This window comes from Pollachius pollachius (assembly GCF_949987615.1).
Source record: "Pollachius pollachius genome assembly, chromosome: 11".
Classification (NCBI taxonomy): domain Eukaryota; kingdom Metazoa; phylum Chordata; class Actinopteri; order Gadiformes; family Gadidae; genus Pollachius; species Pollachius pollachius.
The window spans coordinates 13965847-13986071 of NC_136944.1; the positions used below are offsets into that span (position 1 = coordinate 13965847).

At 42.4% G+C, this 20225-nt stretch overlaps 1 protein-coding gene across 2 annotated transcripts in view; it reads left to right on the forward strand.

Moving 5' to 3' along the window:
- Positions 1–620: 620 nt before the first annotated feature.
- Positions 621–20225, forward strand: part of csf2rb (colony stimulating factor 2 receptor subunit beta) — a 21105-nt gene continuing 1500 nt past the window's right edge. The window contains exons 1-15 of one of the 2 annotated variants that reach the window (XM_079746934.1): positions 621–732; positions 2156–2225; positions 2797–2983; positions 3798–3930; positions 5053–5234; positions 5661–5815; positions 9982–10144; positions 11729–11864; positions 16518–16678; positions 17550–17689; positions 18108–18288; positions 18660–18759; positions 19213–19279; positions 19379–19461; positions 19967–20135. In XM_079746934.1, the coding sequence (XP_079603060.1) occupies positions 2884–2983; positions 3798–3930; positions 5053–5234; positions 5661–5815; positions 9982–10144; positions 11729–11864; positions 16518–16678; positions 17550–17689; positions 18108–18288; positions 18660–18759; positions 19213–19279; positions 19379–19461; positions 19967–20135 (1770 nt within the window). In that variant the 5' untranslated portion in view covers positions 621–732; positions 2156–2225; positions 2797–2883. The remainder of the gene's footprint in view (positions 733–2155; positions 2226–2796; positions 2984–3797; positions 3931–5052; positions 5235–5660; positions 5816–9981; positions 10145–11728; positions 11865–16517; positions 16679–17549; positions 17690–18107; positions 18289–18659; positions 18760–19212; positions 19280–19378; positions 19462–19966; positions 20136–20225) is intronic. The other variant, XM_079746935.1, reaches the window with a different exon arrangement.

Genomic DNA, 20225 nt, shown 5'->3' on the forward strand with positions numbered 1-20225 from the left:
ACTTGAAACATTTCAAGATGCTGTCATTGAGGGCAGGTCGGGGCTACGCTGTCTTGATCAAGCAGGCCAACAGACTGTTGACCTTTTGACTGGAAGTCAAACACCCTAACGACTTGACAAGACACGTTCCTACAGCACCATTTCATCCCGATACTTCAAATGAGTCGTTTTCAAATGAGTAATTTTATCGCCCGACTAACCTGTATTGTTTGGCACAGCCTTACACAGGAACAAACAGTTATTCGGAACAAAAAAGTACCATAGTAACTGCTTATAAAATTTGTTCATTTTTCTTTTTAATGTAGTTTATCGCAGATATACACACTTAAATCTGTGTTTACATTATCTGGAAGGTGTATTAAGTTGCGTTGTGGAGCTGACCCTGAACTAACCCTTTAATGATATGTCCTGGTATAATTTAGTTATTAAATGAACAGCCAATCAGAACACTCCTTCCCAGAACTATGTCATGTCCATAATAAACAATAAAGCTGACAGCACTGTTGTGACATCTCAACATTTCTGAACAAGGAGGCAAGTCCACATTTTCGCACTTAGCCTACCCAGGACAGAAAAGAGGAACCTTGTCTGGTCTCTCTGAAATGTTCATTTTTGGCAAGCCCTCACATACGCTTTTTACCATAAGAAGTCATAATATACAGAGGGACAGTCAGATGGAAGAGGAAGACATACATAGACGCCAGAGGAAAAAATATGGCCTCATAATTTAAGGTCGGTAACCCATTTGAATATTTACGCCTTTGTTTCTTTAGTTAACAGATTCATATGCTTTCAATTTGGCATACAAATATTTTTGTGACATCTGTTTTTTTGGAAGGATTTAAGCTGAGCAGAAAGCAAACTATTCAATGTGGGTTTTCTTCTATTTATGAGCTGAATTCAAAATGACAAGCGAGGGCAACTAATATGACTATGGGAGTGTGTGTGGAGGATGGCTGGTTTAAGCAGACTCACCGCTCAGACAGACTGATCGGACTCTGTGGCTGGGTGGAGCTGTACACCTGTGAATTGAGAAATCAGTGTGTAGAGGTTAAACCAGCCATCACCACACAAACTCAAGGAGATCTCCGGAATGGTAGCACGTTACACCTCCTGCTCTGTATATTATACTGAACCTTGGCAATAGTCTCCAACATCACCACCCTGCGTCCTAGTTATGGAGAAGCCCAGTCAAAGCCACCTAGGTGGAGTATGGTAGCCCCCTAGGTGACCTGCATCAATGGACCTCATTACAATGACACAATAGACTTTAAGACATTTAGACAATTGTTGAAATGATTGTTGCGGTAAACAAGGCAAATATATGTCAACTCAAAACTACTGTGCCAGAACCCCAGATTTTGGGGAATTTCAGTTGATCAAATAAGTCAAGACATGTAAATAGGGTGACAACATCCCAACAAACCAAGGGTGGGAGAAGGGTATGTTTGTTTGGGACTTTTACCAATGCATAGGGATAGTCTCAAGTTTTGATCTGTCTTTCTTATTCGGGAACATTGAAGAAAATAATTCTCTGAGAACGGTCTTGCAGCAGCTTCACCCAGTTATAAGTAGTTTTGAAGTCTTTGTTGTTGAATTTCTTTGTGGTAGTTTCTTACTTATTCCGCCTAAATCTTTGTGGGGACTCCCAATTTCTGGGAAATTTGGGAGTCACCACAAAGTCAGAAGCTATGCAGATGACGCACCTTCTGCAGTTTGACTGACATCATAAACAGCCTCTGCGGCTTTCTTCACAGCTATTGGACGGATGCCAGATTTAAGAAAAGCTTCATTACTGCAGTGCTTGTACTTTTGAACACGAGAGCCAATCAAAATGCGGGACATCGTCTCAATATATGGGAAGGAGGTACAAGGGATAATAATGCTCTAAAGCCCTGCATGAAGCGGAACACCGGGTCAGCCTACCCGTTAAAGGATGTAGGTTCTTGCTGTACTTTATCAGCAGTTGGAAGAACACCCGACACCAATACCACCACCACCACCCCTTCCACCACCTGGCCTTGGAGGGGGTGCAGAGTCTTATCGGCTAGACTAACCTGTTGGCTTCTCCAAATCCACCTTACAGTCACACCACTCACCTGTCTGCTCTGGTCCCTCCTACTGCTGCAACGATTTACAATCTCTTTCACTTCAGGTCTGCTGTGGATGTACCCAGAACGAGAAGAAGAAGAAGAAGAAGAAGATGTTGTTGAAGCAATATCATGGTATTTAACTAACAACGTACTATAAGGATGTACAGGGACAGGTTTACCCCATTCCTCCATCCTGAAGCATTACCATTTCAAAACAAAGAACGCCTAGGAAACATTGATTATTAGTGAGAGATCTGGAGGGACTCCCACTGGGGCAATATCTATTTCAGTTAGAAGTTTTGGATTTTACTTTTTTTTTTTTTTTTTCCAAAAACATCATTTATTTTCCTTGTCGTTATGGTTGTTCCTCTCCTCTTCTAATTCTTCTTGGTCCGGGAAGGTTAATCTACACAGTTTCCAAGATCAACGCAAAGTGCAATATATTGTCAGTTGATTCTATATCTTACAGCTCACACAAAGTAATAGATAGTAGTAAGAGGAACAACAGCTCACCAGATGTTGCTCATAATACGGCTACATCCTGGGTCCTCAAGAAGGGAAGTGCCATGATGCAAAACGCACTCCCTTACATGTCATATGGGTTTTTCATTACATTGCAATAATATGTGTCCTTTAATTAATTTCTACTTTTGCCATCTCTCTCTCTCTCTCTCTCTCTCTCTCTCTCTCTCTCTAACAACAGATATGGATAAATAACAGAGAAATACCTTGGGTTAAGAAGGGCCAATCCCGACCAGGGGCTCTACCTTCCTGACGTTCCCCAGGAATCATGAATCCCAGTTGGGCTCTTTTCTGTGCTGTTCTCCCACTCCTGGTTTTCTGCTCTGGTCCACATAACTGTACTCTCTATGATAGCAACTTCCATGGTGGTAAGCCTTGCTTGTATTCAAACAGCGCAAACTCTCAGTCTACTTCAGGCTCAAACTCTCATAGGGCTTTCATTGAAGGGTAATGTGAGGTAAGGGTTAGAGAGTCTGGTTCAGGGGTCCAGGTTTTAGGTTAGGGTGGTAGTTAGGATAAGAGTTTTAAGGGATATAGTTAGAAAGGGGTAGGTTGAGGGATTAGGGATACAGGTAAAATAAAGCTGTACTCTGATTGGATGTGCAATGGGTCAATGGGTCATCGAGAATTGATAGAGAATCTGAGCTGTCCGCTACACCAAGTCAAGTTTTAACGTTAGGCTGCGCTTAACTGGGAAAACATTTGCAATGCTCGCAATGCGGACACTAAAAAAGCTCATCATGTGTTGACCGCTGAAGGGGGTTAGGTGTGATGGTGAGGCTCGACATTAGGGTTTGAGAGTTAACGGGTGTGACTGTGAGGGTAGTCAAAGTATAACCTGACGTTAACCATATAGCTTTTTCCATTCTCATGCTCCTTCTCTTGAATTTCCATGCTGGATCTTTAACTGATAATCCTGTACACCCTGATCTCAGCATATGCAATGATGATGCTTGTTTTTCTTGGAACAATCTTCTAACACTCCAATATCACATTGTCAAGGGTATGACAATGAACAGGAAGATAATACGTACGACGAACGAGTATAAATTAGCTCAAAAATATGATACTACAAAGAGTAAAATAAACGATTAAACTCGGGTAAGGTGTTCATTTCTAGCCCCGTAATAAATACTAAATATTAACATTTATCACTGCCTTCCTCCTTGTTCTACCCCTCAGTGTCACCTGAGTTTGAGTCACTTCAGTGCTATAATGACTACAAGTCCAAAGTCGATTGCCAGTGGAGGGAGGAGCTGAGCACCCAGAAAAACATGCCCTTGGAACTCTGGAACTGGAATCCCCTTAACAACAGGTAGAGAGAGAGAGGGAGAGGGAGAGAGAGAGAGAGAGAGAGAGAGAGAGAGAGAGAGAGAGAGAGAGATTTAATGTATTCTATATGTCAATGATGGCACCAGCTGCACTTCTAACCATCCATAAAAGGAGGGATCCCTAACTCTGCCTTATTTCTCAAGGTTTATTCCTTCGTAAGGAGTTTTAATTTGCGCTTTTGGGGACTAGGGTTGGTAGGTGTCAAAGATTATTGTCAGCTTTGAGACTAACAAGTAATTAACTTGTAAGAGAGAAAGTGAGAGAGAGAGAGAGAGAGAGAGAGAGAGAGAGAGAGAGAGAGAGAGAGAGAGAAATAATATGTAAAGGACCGGGGGAGAGAGGGATGAAGCGATGGAGTAAGAGGTGGATAGCTTTGAACAGCCCCACCATATGTACTTTGCTAATTGGGTCTGTAAAGTCGGCCCGTCTGAAGCGTTTTTCAATGGGCATTTCCTTATGGTTTGACACAGGGCTAAGCAACGCTCGCATGCTAAGGCGTTGCCAATCGCCGACCATGCCACTGGTAGCAATAGGGAGTAAGTAAGGGAGGATGATGGATACAAGATAGTTTCGGTTTTGATAGGACAGATTTGAAAGAGCAGGAATCCAAAGAGACAGAAAGTTCAGCTGCTACACTGGAATTTAGGTTAAAGGTTTAAGAAGAAGTCGACAAAAGGAAGGAGCAGCTTGAGTATTTCTGTCTTTCTTTATCTATCTATTCTGATGTGCCATTGTGAAAGCAGCAACTACTTTGCATTGTAACTTCTTCATTCTCGAACTGCTCAGATCAGCAACAGTCATCTCCCAGATTAGAGTGTTTCCACTTTTCATTTCCTCTATTATTATTTGTTGGTTTACTCATGTACAGTCATTCCATATTACAGGGGAGGGCATCCATCCAGAGGAACTACATACTGAAGGAAATCTTCCTAAAAAAATTACAGAGAGCGATAGAGAGGGATAGGGAGAGAGAGATAGAAAAAATGAGTTGAAAATATTTCATTTGAATGTATTTGGCTGTTTAATTTGCTCCCAATAATTATCCATCTCAATTGATTGATCGGCTATCGGTGATCAATCCGACTTGATGTCCATGTTGTTGCAGGGAGTCAATGTGTGAGCCCCTCGACGGACCACCCGGCCCTCACGATGACAAGCACCGGCTGATGCGATGCCGATTCAATGCTTCCGTTTTTGTTATCGCAATCAAGCATACGTTCTTCTTCAAAACCCTGAAAGCCACTTCCTGTTTCTCATCGCACCGCAGTCTGGACCTTTCCCAGCAACGTGAGAACTACTCATTAATGAAACACAATAGTCACCCAACAACCCTGTCTGGTAGCCTTGATACCTTGGTACCTGTTTACTATCTAATCTATTAAATAATTGAGCAGGCACTTTTATCAAAACCATGTTATGGGGATGTGGGGGGCAGGATTTAGATGTAGTGGCTAGGGGGGACCGAAACCCAGGCGAACCTTACTGGGTTTCAATCGTCGATCCCCAATACCTCCACCGTAGCCTGTAGGCAGACAAGGGTCCTTGAGTTAGAAGCCCCCTAACCCAAGACCTGCCCCTTAATATTGGCACATCTTTGAAATCATTGTCATTGGCTTTGGATAAAATACATCTTCTTAACAGCTTAAATACAACTTTATTCAAGCAACTTAAATTGTATCTCATGAGGTGACGTGTTTCATTGTTTTTGAACAGTGAGAGTGCATCCGCCGCTCAATCTGTCCGTCCATATTTCGGAGAAAGGAGAGCGGCTGATCCAGTGGTTGAGCCCCTACCCAGTCTCATCTCGTCTCAGCCACAATCTGACCTACCAGCTGAACTACAGGATAGAGGGCCAGGATAGTTGGAAAGTAGGCATTGCATCACTGTAAACACCATCACTCTCCCAAAAATACACGTAAATACAAATCCATAAACAAATGAATAAAAGTAATAACGTTCATATATGTTCTCTACAGACACATAAACCCTTACAGGTCTTTATTTTTGCCATCATTATTCCAATATGTTTGTTTAATAAATGAACTTATATAAGTTCACAATTCAATTTATTGGAAGCTAAATTAATTGAACGTTACTGTGTGTTAAAAAACATTGTGAAAACCAAAGGCCATCAATACCTCTGCAACTAGAAAAGCTAGATACATTATATCTGAAAGATTCAAGACCTTCTTGTCAGAATTTGTTATTGAGGACCAATCAGATTTTCAGTTAACTGCACCAAAACAATATATATCAATATATCTGATAGGATAAAAAATAAATGGTAAACAAATTTGTTGAAGTTGGAGAGATTGACTAGACAGGGATGTTGTCTATTGCCCAGCCTTTTTGCAATTTTCATTGAGGCCTTGGAACAAGCAATTTGTCAAAATAAGGTTTACAAAGTGGTGGAGCTGAGCAGCACAAAACACAAACTGAGGCTGTTCAAGGACTATATCCTGATATCAACACCAAAAATTAAATATCTAGGAATAATTATTACGAATAAATTATAAAAAGAAATATGAAGCAAATGTATGTCTCTAAACCAGGAAATTGTGAAATATATGGCCAAAACAAAATCGTGAGGCTAATTTGGAAAGAAAAGAAACCAATAAATAGGTGATCGGTGTGATGCAAAATGCACTACAAAATGACAAGATATTGACTTAAAGGTTGTGTCAGCGATTCTAGGCCGAAACCAAATTATCACATTCATCTGATCTTTCGTCACGATCCACTAGCTGCCCGCCCCATAAGCAGGCCGTCAAAAAACTGCGTCTCTGTAGGCAGCCTATGCGCCGAGATCCTACACAAAAACAAATGATACTACCAACCACTCAAAACCAAAAATAGATAGTATTCCAACCAATGAACGACATGGGAATGGGTGTTGTGGGGTTTTGCGCTACGTTCATGATAGTTTTTACTGGATGCACGAGAGGGGTGAGCTGGCTCTGTTTGTTTGGGATCTCGCTTCAAATTCAAACAGAAATGACATCACCCAACATTGCTGTTGTTCGGAGAGATGTAAAGAGAAAGGGACTCAAATATGGATATTTTTTGCTTGGAAATCTGTTATACATGAATTAACAAATATAATTCAAACAAGGTAAAACTGCCCAGGTGGATGGCTTGTGATTCCAATTTCAAACCAGGGATCCTTGATTAAATATTCAAATAATGGGCACAGAGAGGCGTAGCAATAATAAACTTGGCAATAATTAAGGGCAAAATAAAAAGCTTTCAAAAATTAAAGAGAGAATATGATTTAAGGTATCTGCAAATTGGATATTATTTTTAGATCAAACCAGGTTTCCTTGTGAACTAAAAGGAGTGGTTGTGGTGCTTAGTAATGCTTCAAGGTAAAGTGTTGGTAAAGTGAAGTTTGATTAAGGGAGGAAGGAGGAGAGGAACAACTATATTGTATATTAGAGATCAAAGGTAACTCAAAATGTGTATATCAAAGGAAGACATTGTATAATATAGTTAAGATAAACAAACAACCTCTAGCTCTAGTATGTGGAAGTATTGTCTTGGAATATACAGTCAAATACTTCATCGCTTCCAAGCCTAATGCCTTGTTCACGCTACCTCCGTCCGTCAACGGATCTCATTGTCTTTGCATGGGGCACTCGCGAAATGCATTGTGGGTCCGTCCGTCCATTAGGCTCCGTGGCCTGCGTCAAAAAGTTGAGAAATGTTCAACTTTTCAGGCAGCGGCGGATCCGTCGGCCAATCAGATCGTGGATATGCAAATACACTCCACGCGTTTCCTGGATCCATTTTGCAATAACAAGCAGGAAGAAGCATTAAAAATCCGGGCGTTATATTTTTTTAAAGAAATGTGGAATGATAGGATTGTTTCTAGTCACCTGTTGTTTGTGTCATCTTTTGTATTTGTATCCACACATCGACTTTGTAGCGGGAAGCGATTTGATTGACTGCAGTATGCGTCTACAGAGACTAGTCCCCTATACGTCAGACACGCCCTCGGCCATCCGTTGACGGGCGCATGTAGTGTGAACAAGGCGTGACGCCTTGTTCACACTACATGAGTCCGACAACGGACGCGTGTAGCCGATGTGTGGGTATAAATACAAAGGATGACACAAACAACGTATGGCTAAAAACAATCCTATCATTCCAAATTTCTTTAAACAAATATAACGGCCAGATTTTTCCTGCTTCATCCTGCTTGTTATTGCAAAATGGATCCAGGAAACGCGTGGAGTTTATTTGCATAACGGCGATCTGATTGGCCGACGGATCCGCAGCTGCCTGAAAAGTTGAACATTCCTCAACTTTTTGACGCGATCACAGAGCCTAATGGACGGACGTACCCACAATGCATTTCGCGAGTGCCCCATGCAAAGTCAATGAGATCAGTCGACGGACGGAGGTAGTGTGAATAACACCCCTTGCCCACTGCATCCGTCCGTTGATGGATCTCATTGACTTTGCATGAGGCGATCCCGAAATGCATTGTGGGTCCATCCGTTCCGTCGGCTCCGTCTCTTTGCGTTCAGAAGTTGAGAAAATTGTAACTTTTCAGTCGCAACGGATCCGTCAGCCAATCAGATCGTGGCTCCGTCGGCAAATACCACTCCCCCATCTGTCAGACACGCCTTCCGTCGTCCGTTGACGGACGGATGCAGTGGGCAAGCTGCTTAAAAGTCAGTTTTCATCAGCCCTGCTGGAGTCTGTGTAGGGAGTGGATCACACTCATGTATTCTGGAACTGTAAGTCAATTGTAAATGATAGGGATTATTTATGGGTGAAGTTGGAAGTGATGTGAGGGGATGTGCTGCCCAGGAAGTATGTATTTAGGTAACCTGACACAGGAAATCATACAAAAGAAGGACTGAGGAAGCTTTGTTTTGATGCCCCCATCTTCAATCTATATTTGTATGGGTGCCATGGTATAGAAGCAACATATATAGGGTCGGAATCGCAGAACCATACACCTTTATATGGTGTTGTCTTGACAACTCTATGTGAAGAAGCAGAAAGTATTCAGAACTGGTGTAAGCACGAGTAATTGTGTGTGGTCCAATGCGGTACTAATGTTAGCTTTAAAATCGTGTGGTCTAATAAGGCAGAGAATAAATTGATTTACTTTAGGTCTGATATCTTATTAAACCTCTGCTAGCTGCGACTAAGAAGGTAATAACGAGTAAATGGTGTAAAGAGGGCCAGCCAACTCTGATAGACTGGCTGGCCATTACCAAAGAGATACATGATGTGGAAAGACTGAATGGTTTCACACCGCCACGCGGCAACTCGCCGCCTCCATTCATTTCAATGCATTTCAAAGCGGCTGTTGACCAGGAAGCGGTTGCCGCCCACGTGACCGCGCACATATTTTGCCCTACCGCTCAGCTTTCCCCGTGTTGAAACTTTCGGCGGCAGCAGCAGCAGCCGCTCTTGAAAACGCCTGGCCCTTCACACCGCCGCGCTGAACCCTCCGGCAGCGAGGCGGTTATCTGGGCGGTTGCCGCCGGCGGTGTGCAAGCACAATGTCTTTGTGATGGGTTTTATAGGCAGTTGATTTTTTCCGATTTTAATGAAACACTGTATCACTAGCTCCTTTTGAGAATTCAACAATCAGTGTTTCATTAAAATCTGAAAAAATCAACTGCCTATAAAACCCATCACAAAGTCATTAAAAAACCTCTCTATAAAGAATTAGTTGAACATAGTTTTCTCCGTCACAAATGTCTATGTTTATTCTGTTATTCTGTTGTGGAAAAATAAGCGAATAAACCAGAAATAAAGTAATGCTACTGCGTGACACAACAATATCTAATCGACACAACAATAAAAGCCTTCAAGTAGGATGAACCTTGGGCCTTTTATAAGCATTGTGTGGATTCAGTGGAATTCTCCCGCTCACTAGCTCATTTTCTGTCTCTCTACATCCGTATGTGACTCAGTTAACCCCCGATGACAAGGCACGCTTGTGAAAAGGAAGGAAATTGGGAAACCGCTGTTTCTTGTAAAAAACATAACTCTCTTCCTCTCTCTCTCTCAGAGTGAGACGTTGAAAGAAACCCATCTGGAACTCTGGAATGAACATCTGAATCTTCCGGTACATCAACCAGGTTGCTGGTACGAAGCCAGGGTGAGGGCGAAGGGAGTGACCAGGGGGCTCTGGAGCGAGTGGAGCCCCCTAGTGACGTGGAAGACTCCTGAAGGTCAGAAATCAGAGACCGCTGGAATGCCACCTCATCTCTTCATTCCAACTTGTGTTTCCTGATATTATGTAGCCAGTATTCGAGTTGAGGGGGGATGAGGGGGATGGCATCCCCCTTTGGAATTAAAATGATCAAAATCATCCCCCTTCTGAAACAGCCATCCCCCCTTCCCATCCCCTGTTATTTTATCTATTAATGTGGAAATATTACCGCTATTTCATTATAGCGGTTTCCTTTTTCAATTCGGCGCAACGTTACTTTTCCCAGGGATCGATTTGACAGCGTTACTGCATTCTCGGGCAGTATGCTATTGCCCAAGCACGCAGGCACGTGTGCTGCGCGCCTGCTTGCTCTCATTCCACACCGTACAAGACAGACACTGGTAGCCTGAAGCTGTCTCTGCATCTCAGACATCGCTACCGCTGGCAAATCTGTCCCCTTTTGTCCCTTTCATTCCAACCCGTGAGCAACGCTTGTCTCCCTCCTCTGCCGAATGCATTTTTGAAAAAAAAGAATAAGAATCAGTTTTTAAAATCCTTAAATGCAATACATGCCTCCGAATCGTGTGATGCGTCCGATCAGCTGCGTTTTGGGGGATAAAATATATAATAATATATTATTAATAATAATAATAATAATAATAATAATAATAATAATTATTATTATCACACCGTTGGTCTTCCACCATATGCGCTGTCATCAGCACAAATGATCTGTCCCCAGGGGCGTAGCCACATGGGGGCCACGGCCCCCCCTGGTGAGAGGTTGGCCACCCCACTGGCCCACCCGAGACTGATAAAAAAAATATATATATAATTCAATTTAAATATTTTTTAATTAAAAAATCCCGAACAGAAACGTTCTGAAGAAAGCTGAAATATATGCACTATTAGTTTGATCTAACCTTGACTTATTATTCTTATTTGTGTAATATTTTGACATTATGAATAAATATTGACAATGGAGTCCCCCCCCCCCCCCCCTTGACAATGGAGTCTCCCCCCAACCCCCCACTACAGTAATAATATCCTGGCTACGCCCCTGTCTGTCCCTAAAACTTAAAATCCACCATCCCACCTGGCTTTTTTTTACAACTCGACCACTGTATATAACATTATTTGTAGTGCGTCCAATCATGTATATTAGTACGTGTTAAGGATGTGTGTGACAAGGTATACAGTTTGTAATACAGTGAATTTATATTTCCCTGTATTACACATTAATTGATTACTTGAGTTATTTACCAAATTGTGTGTGTGTGTGTCGTGTGTTTCTGGTAATCAATGGAATAACCCCAAATACTTTTCGTCAGAAATACATTTTTAACTGGTGGTTTTCTTGTCAAACATCTGTCCCATATTTGCTCTCGTCGTCTGGATCGTCTTTTTTTAGCCGTTCAAAAGTATTCTTAGGCTCAGAGTTCCTTTTTTTCACGCTGTCGTCCCCCTTCCTTGTCCGCACGCAGACATTAGGAATGAAATGTCTCTTTAACAATGTTGTCATTCTTCATTTATATGTGGTTAAGCACATAATATCTCTCTCTCTCTCGCTTTCGCCAAATCCATCCCTATGTTACTTCTATAGCCATGGACCAGACTCCCATCCTGCAGTGCGTGCTAGACGGGGAGGAGAAAGTGACGTGCAGCTGGGAGCTGAGCAAGGAGAAGGCTCACTTCATAAAATACCATGTGGAATGCCAACACAAGCATCAAAACACCATGTAAGTCCTTTGTGTGTGTGTGTGTGGGGAGGTGTGCGTTTTCTTTCTTTTGTCTTACTTTGATACATTTTGTGTAGCTTTTTTTGCCCAATCTGTTGATCTGTGCGTCCTTCCTTGCATACACACACAAACAAGCAGGATAGTGTCATGGTTAGTGTGTTCGATTCCAAGATAAAACGTTCTGGGTTTCAATTCAACCTACCTAGTTGCTACTTAACAGCATGCATCTGAACTCAAGGTTAGTTACAATGGATACAAGCATCTGCTAAATGACAGATTAGTAGCAAACTGAGACATGTACTTAAATGTTCACATACACACGCATGCACGCACACACACACACACACACACACACACACACAGACACACACACAGACACACACACACACACACAAACACACACACACAGTACCAGTTTGGAATAAAACATAATGAAGAACCAGCTCAAAGAAAGGCCCCCCACCCCAAAAAGCAAAAAAACACATGGACTCTAACAACCTGTCCTGTGTGTAGCAACTCCACCCCGACCCAACACACCCCGGGTACAACCATAGACAGGGACAGCAGGAGAACAAGGTGCTGCACTTCAATCACATGGCAGTACAGTCTGTCTGGCGCACAGACGGCCAGACAGGGTCAAGCCACTCTCATCAGTCCCCCCCATCCCCCTCACTCCCGCCCGCCCCCTCCTGCCTATCCTTTGGCGGCCCCGGCTCCGTGTTCCTCCAAAGGGCAGCTGTTGATTGCTGATCGGGCGCAGGTGTGTCCCTGCAGGTATGGGGTAATTGACAGTGGATAACGAGATGCAGCTGGGCCCTGTTCCCCATGGACCGCCGCCTCCCCCAGGCTACCTCTGATATGCCTCGGGCCGGTGGTCAGGGAACACAACACGACTCAACACAAACGCTACATGTGTACCATGTTGTGTACACATGTAGATACATCTATACATGTTAACATGTACACGAGGGGATGAACGGGGGCTCGGGGTATTGGTATCGTAAAGAAAGTAGAATTGCGGCACAAATGGGATGATGAGGGCTTTTAAAAAGGGAGGTAACTTCTGTATTTTGCTATTTACAAAGCGGGGTTTCTTTTTCCTTCATTGTGGTCATTGCATTTTTGTCTATGACGCAACAGAGAATATTAAGTTCACTCCCAATATCCAAAATTCCCCCGGAACGTAATTTGTGGCAGCAACAGCCCAAACACACACCTGCACACACACATACGCAAACACACACACACACACACACACACAGACACACATATGTTGATGTGTACACACATACATACAAACGTGCTGTCATACATACATATATACATACAGTGGGGCAAAAAAGTATTTAGTCAGCCACCAATTGTGCAAGTTCTCCCACTTAAAAAGACGAGAGAGGCCTGTAATTTTCATCATAGGTATACCTCAGTTATGAGAGACAAAATGAAAAAAAAAAATCCAGAAAATCACATTGTCTGATTTTTTAAGAATTTATTTGCAAATTATGGTGGAAAATAAGTATTTGGTCACCTACAAACCAGCAAGATTTCTGGCTGTGACAGACCTGTAACTTCTTCTTTAAGAGGCTCCTCTGTCCTCCACTTGTTACCTGTATTAATGGCACCTGTTTGAACTCCTTATCAGTATAAAAGACACCTGTCCACAACCTCAAACAGTCACACTCCAAACTCCACTATGGCCAAGACCAAAGAGCTGTCAAAGGACACCAGAAACACAATTGTAGACCTGCACCAGGCTGGGAAGTCTGAATCTGCAATAGGTAAGCAGCTTGGTGTGAAGAAATCAACTGTGGGAGCAATTATTAGGAAATGGAATACATACAAGACCACTGATAATCTCCCTCGATCTGGGGCTCCACGCAAGATCTCACCCTGTGGGGTCAAAATGATCACAATAACGGTGAACAAAAATCCCAGAACCACACGGGGGGACCTAGTGAATGACCTCCAGAGAGCTGGGACCAAAGTAACAAAGGCTACCATCACTAACACACTACGCCGCCAGGGACTCAAATCCTGCAGTGCCAGACGTGTCCCCCTGCTAAAGCCAGTGCATGTCCAGGCCCGTTTGAAGTTTGCTAGAGAGCATTTGGATGATCCAGAACAGGATTGGGAGAATGTCATATGGTCAGATGAAACCAAAATAGAACTTTTTGGTAAAAACTCAACTCGTCGTGTTTGGAGGAGAAAGAATGCTGAGTTGCATCCAAAGAACACCATACCTACAGTGAAGCATGGGGGTGGAAACATCATGCTTTGGGCCTGTTTTTCTGCCAAGGGACCAGGACGTCTGATCCGTGTGACGGAAAGAATGAATGGGGCCATGTATCGTGAGATTTTGAGTGAAAACCTCCTTCCATCAGCAAGGGCACTGAAGATGAAACGTGGCTGGGTCTTTCAGCATGACAATGACCCCAAACACACCGCCCGGGCAACGAAGGAGTGGCTTCGTAAGAAGCATTTCAAGGTCTTGGAGTGGCCTAGCCAGTCTCCAGATCTCAACCCCATAGAAAATCTTTGGAGGGAGTTGAAAGTCTGTGTTGCCCAGCGAAGGCCTTAAAACATCACTGCTCTAGAGGAGATCTGCATGGAGAAATGGGCCAAAATACCAGCAGCAGTGTGTGAAAACCTTGTAAAGACTTACAGAAAACGTTTGACCTCTGTCATTGCCAACAAAGGGCATGTAACAAAGTATTGAGATGACCTTTTGTTATTGACCAAATACTTATTTTCCACCATAATTTGCAAATACATTCTTTAAAAATCAGACAATGTGATTTTCGAGATTTTTTTTTTTCATTTTGTCTCTCATAGCTGAGGTATACCTATGATGAAAATTACAGGCCTCTCTCATCTTTTTAAGTGGGAGAACTTGCACAATTGGTGTCTGACTAAATACTTTTTTGCCCCACTGTACATACATGCCTGCATACATACCAGTGGCGGCTGGTCGTTTTTAAAGTGAGGGTTGAAGGACTGCGCGCTTGGTTGCCATTGGCCTGCTTGCAATGTTGGTGTCTGGTGGCATAAGAATGTGAGACTCAAGTTGTTTCAGGGTGTTTTGGTGAACTACAAAATAGTAGGGAGGGATAGTTATGTGAATAAAATTGATACAAAGTCACCAGTGGCATCACTGTAATTTGAAAGCTGGTGGGCAGCATGTCTTTGAAATGGACTGTAAGAGCAGAAGGAAAGGATGCAAAGCCCATTAGTCAAATCAGGCCTAATCTTGATTTGTAAAAGTAAATAAAAAAATCTAAATCATTGGGTCTATTTTTGACCTCAATGACTGAAGTTATTGGTTGTTATTTAGCTACATTTCTTTTCAGTTACAATTGTTTTAAGAAAAGACTCAAGATCAAAAGTGATGCCATTTAAAATGCACCATGCTCTGAATCATTCACCCTTTCAACAATACCAAACAGAACGGTCAGAGTAACAAACTAGTAAAAGAACAAGAACATTATTTCACAACAACCTGATCTGTAAGCATGGTGTCTAGCAAGGAAAGTCGGATAGCAGCACCAACGTAATCTTGACACTTGTGGCGTTTGGTTGCCCTATCAAGATTTTTCACATCAGTGAAACCATGAACAGCCCACGTTGGAGATTTGCCATTATTCAAGAGCAAACAGGGCCAGAAATACAGTCGATTGCTAGCAATGATACAAGTAAGCCATGAGTACCTAGCAAACCATGTAGCACTCACAACACTGACGTTGCCATTACTTTTGGTGATCTCGATTTTGGGAAGTGGTCTACCTTTTTCTTTGGTCGCTAACTTAGCACTCTAACTCAATGAATGGAATGCTTTGTGTATTAAGACATGAACAATGTCCTCTGTTTCCAATGTACACTTCATTTGCAAATGTTAGAATCTAGAATGATTTCACTTGCTTTGCGTCTCTTAGACTGAGCAACAATGCAGAGCGGTTATCGACAGCGTTACCAGATTGGGCAGATTTCACGCCCAATGATAATTTTTCCAGCCTAACATGATTAAAAGTTGCCCAATTTTGTGGGAAATCTGCCCAATCGGGCAACACTGCTCACCAGCCACGGATCGTGCTTATTGGTTAATAGCGCAGCGCAAATTGATTTTTCCTCCTCTCTCCCATTGAAACCCATGTTATTCACCGGCCTCCAGTACTTTCGGGGAAATGAATGGGAGTCAATGGAGGCTGAGGGAGGAACGTCCTCCCTGATGTAATTGTCAATAGGCGATAGGGAGTGCTAATGTCCCTTTACCCAGGGAAATGAACATTATATATTCAAAGGCATTAAAGTAGTCATATTTAAGGCCATTAATTCATTACAGTAGTCTGGGCAATCTACATTTTTTATTCTCAACAATGTTAAGGAGGATCTTCCTCCCTCTCCTAAATGGAGAAGCCTCCACTGATACATACATTAATGCAATCAGTCATGATATGCACGCATATAAACTTAAACATAAACACACTGCGATTTATTTGATTAAACACTGAGAAATGCCAATAATTTGGACCGATCATACAACTCATACAAAATTCTAATATATGGATATGGATAGACGGAACAACCCATGAATGCTATCATAAATATCTACCCCCTCTTGTTTCTTCTTCTGCTATTTCTGCTGCTGTTTCTATTTAGCGCCAAGAGATGCTGTGTTCACAAGGAGGTCACGCGAATCGACCGCCACAGTGAGGCGCTGTTGAGGTACAGCTGCTCCCTGACCTCCTCTTATCTGGAACACCTCAAGCTGGAACTCATCCCGGAGCTAAACGCAAAGACATTCAAGGCCACCCAAAATAGTGAGCATAATATCACAATATCGATTAACTAGACAATAAATGTCATAGGATAAGGAAAGAGTAATCATGTTTTTTTCTTCTTATGTACAACCTTTTCGACGGCAATATTTTATTCTCTTCTGCAGTTTTATCGAATTAACAGATCCGTTTCCGTCCATAAACACATAAAAACAAGTTACAAAGAATGCAACTAATGTGAAGAATTTGGTTAATGAGACAATGTCTTTTTTTTATATCGATACATATATATGTACGATTATTTTATTAAATCTTTATTTAAACAGCTGTTCGACATGCACAGTGCCCTTCGATTTCGTTCAAGGTCACTTAATGAAAACGCTTGAGGTTGTTTAATATGACGACAACGATATCATTTCAATGTAGGGAAGGTTCCTAAATTGTCAATATTCCGCTTGCTAAATTATGCAGGGTTTTATCAATAATTTGTTCTATTTATATAATTTCTTCTAATAATATATAGAGAGAGAGATTACGGAGCTGAAGATAGATAAGAATTTAATGAATATATATCTAGAACTAGACTGTGTGACCGTGTCTCCATCTAACGGTGAGATTACGCCACTGCATTCCAGTAAGTGTTGCATTCCTGAAAATTTATACCACATATAAATCATATTCATACACGCACATTGATAGTTTTGGACACTTTCAAAACTGTGGTTGCACTTTTTCTTATCATTATAGACTATATTCAATTTATGTTGCTGTCTTTTGTATATATATATATTTTATTTAACCACTGCCATTGCGAGATGGGAGGCAGTGGTCATCAAAGTGTGTGACGCATTTTGCCGTCTGCGGAATGTATGTATCTCTATTTCAGACCAAAAACCCTTCTTTTCTCTTGCAGTCGTTCCATATCCCCCAATGGGGGTCAGAGTGATAGAGAACGGAAGGAACTGGATCGTTGATTGGGAGGAACCTACCTCAGTACCGGTCCTCACTGACTACCTCTGTCATCAGGTCCGATACTGGAACCCACTTAATGAGGTATGCCAAGTGCTTTGCATCGAAGAACATTGGATCATGCAGTTTCTTAAAGTTAAAGGTGATTTTTGGTGGGGGTTAAGAACATCTGAATACTTAATGTTTTTATTTTAATATTAGACCCTCACCAAAAGTCCATAGAACACTGTCAAAACATGGACAGGTGTGAGGTATACAACTCCCAGCTGAAAGTTACTGGGTTTGCTCCCAAACGTCATCAGCCTGTATAGCATCCGTGAGACAACCAAATCCTACCAGCCTATGTATTCTAAATCCACTTAATTCATTACAAACGTCTTCTAATGAACCTAATAGAGAAGATTACAACAGAGTAAAATGTTGTCTTATAGTTATCTCTGTTACGGTTAAAGATTCTAGTTTAATTGTCTGACATTTTCTGATTCCTCAAACACTATCTCAGGAGGACACTCACCTAAAGAACATAGCGCAAGGAATAAAATCCCTGGAAATCACAGGGGACTCCCTGAACCCTTCCCAGCGCTACAAAGTCCAGGTTAGGGCCGTGTTCTCCAAGGAAGGCTCCCCCTACGCCGGACCCCCCTCTGAATGGACCCAACCAGAGGAGTGGACCTCACATGCAGGTAGAAAACACACACACACACACACACACACACACACACACACACACACACACACACACACACACACACACACACACACACAAAGGCGCAACCTCCATGATGCAAGTTTATCTTCTTGCTCTTTGTGAAACCTTTTGAAGCTCAGCACATTGTGGCGCTGAGCATGGTTACAACCGTTTTTGCGGTAATATTAATGATCTTGTCATTGGTTGGCCGTGTTTTGATGGATGATTGGCAGTGCTTTTAAAGTCGTTGCCACTTCATAGCACTCATCATCTGTGATTTCATCATCCTCCTCATCGTCGTCGTCATCTTCTTCATCGTTCTGTTAGTCAACTCATGCAGATGTTTCATCATGTTTCTTCTGTAAGGCTCTGCCTGGTGTCGTGAGACCCTCCTCTACGTCGGACTATGTGTACTGGCCGCTCTCCTCTGCATTGCCCTCTTCTTCGGCATACAAGCTGGTGGAAGGTCAGCCCTACCTTAACTCCTTTCAGTCTTCTTCATTCGTTCCTGCTGCCTGCCTCATGTTTTCACTCTGTTTTACTTCATTTGAGGGGTCTCATGTGTGTTGGTGGACGGGGCAGTCCTTGGAAAGTTATTCACCTGATGTGGTCGAAACACTTATCTGAAAGGGAATGTGAAGGTGAAAGTAGTCAGCCATCACCTTTCCAATGAAGTTTCTTCATCGTTCGCCCAATCCAACTGATCTGCAAATTGTGTGTGTGTGTGTGTGTGTGTGTGTGTGTGTGTGTGTGTGTGTGTGTGTGTGTGTGTGTGTGTGTATGTGTGTGTGTGTGTGTGTGTGTGTGTGTGTGTGTGTTTGTGTGTGCGCTAACAGCTCCTGTAACCTGTTCTGTGTAATCTGTTCTGTTCTGTTCACCTATGGTAATGAAAAAGTGCTTATGTCATGTGATTCAACAGGAAAGTGTTGGTGTGGTTAGAGTCTGGCCCTTCTCCTAACAAGAGTAAACTCTTTTTAGAGAGCAAGGTGATGAAATGTGACGTCCTGGGATATTAAGTTTCCATCGTTTTGGAAAAAGGTAGAAATATGCCTGAACTGTCGGATGTGAAAATGATCTCTTCACAGACATTTTCCTGCCAGCCTGTTATACACGAGGAAGAGATCATGGATGTCTGTAGGGTCAATCACCTGGACAGCTTCTCCTCCAGGTAAAATATCTGCTCTCCTTAAGCAAACCAAATGTCATAGTTTTCACTGCTGTCTTTCTAATATATTCTACTCTATCTTTGTGCTGAACGTTGTCATTGCTGACTGCAATTCCGAAACTTAGCATTTGGAAGTTGGCCTATGCCAATGCAGGATATATGCTGGGTATGGAGAGGTGGCAGGGTAGTGTGTCGTGCATTGGGTGTTCATTTCCTAGCCCAAAGGTACTGGGTTTGATCCCACCCAATTTCCAAAGCCTAACCTTACAGCATCCTTGAGTAAGATACCCTAACCCATGGCTGCTCATTTATCAAATGCTATCTGAACTAGAGGTTAGCTAGAAGGCACTTTGGTTATCATTAGTTATATTTATATATTAATATATTGTGTAATCATGGATTTTCTTTATGTGTTTCTAATTTGTGAACATGACAGAATTACATTCTTCGAAATGCTATGTTAATGTTACAAAAAAATGTCAACATCTCTTTGTTTTCTTGGGTCCAGTTCTTCTTTTGAAGCTAAACTGGACAAGAAACAAAAATGGCAGACGTCCTTCTCTGAGGACGAAGGCTGTTTGGACTGCGATCGCCTGCCCTCACCCAACATTTTCACCCAGATCAGCTGCTCGGCCACTTCAGCTCTCAGCTTCAACGGCCCGTACATCATCTGTAAGGTGAGGAGTTCGAGCTGTCTCTCTCTATGTCGTGTGAGAACCATGAGAATGGAGGAGAGAATGGTCACTGGAGGATAGCGCCATCACTGA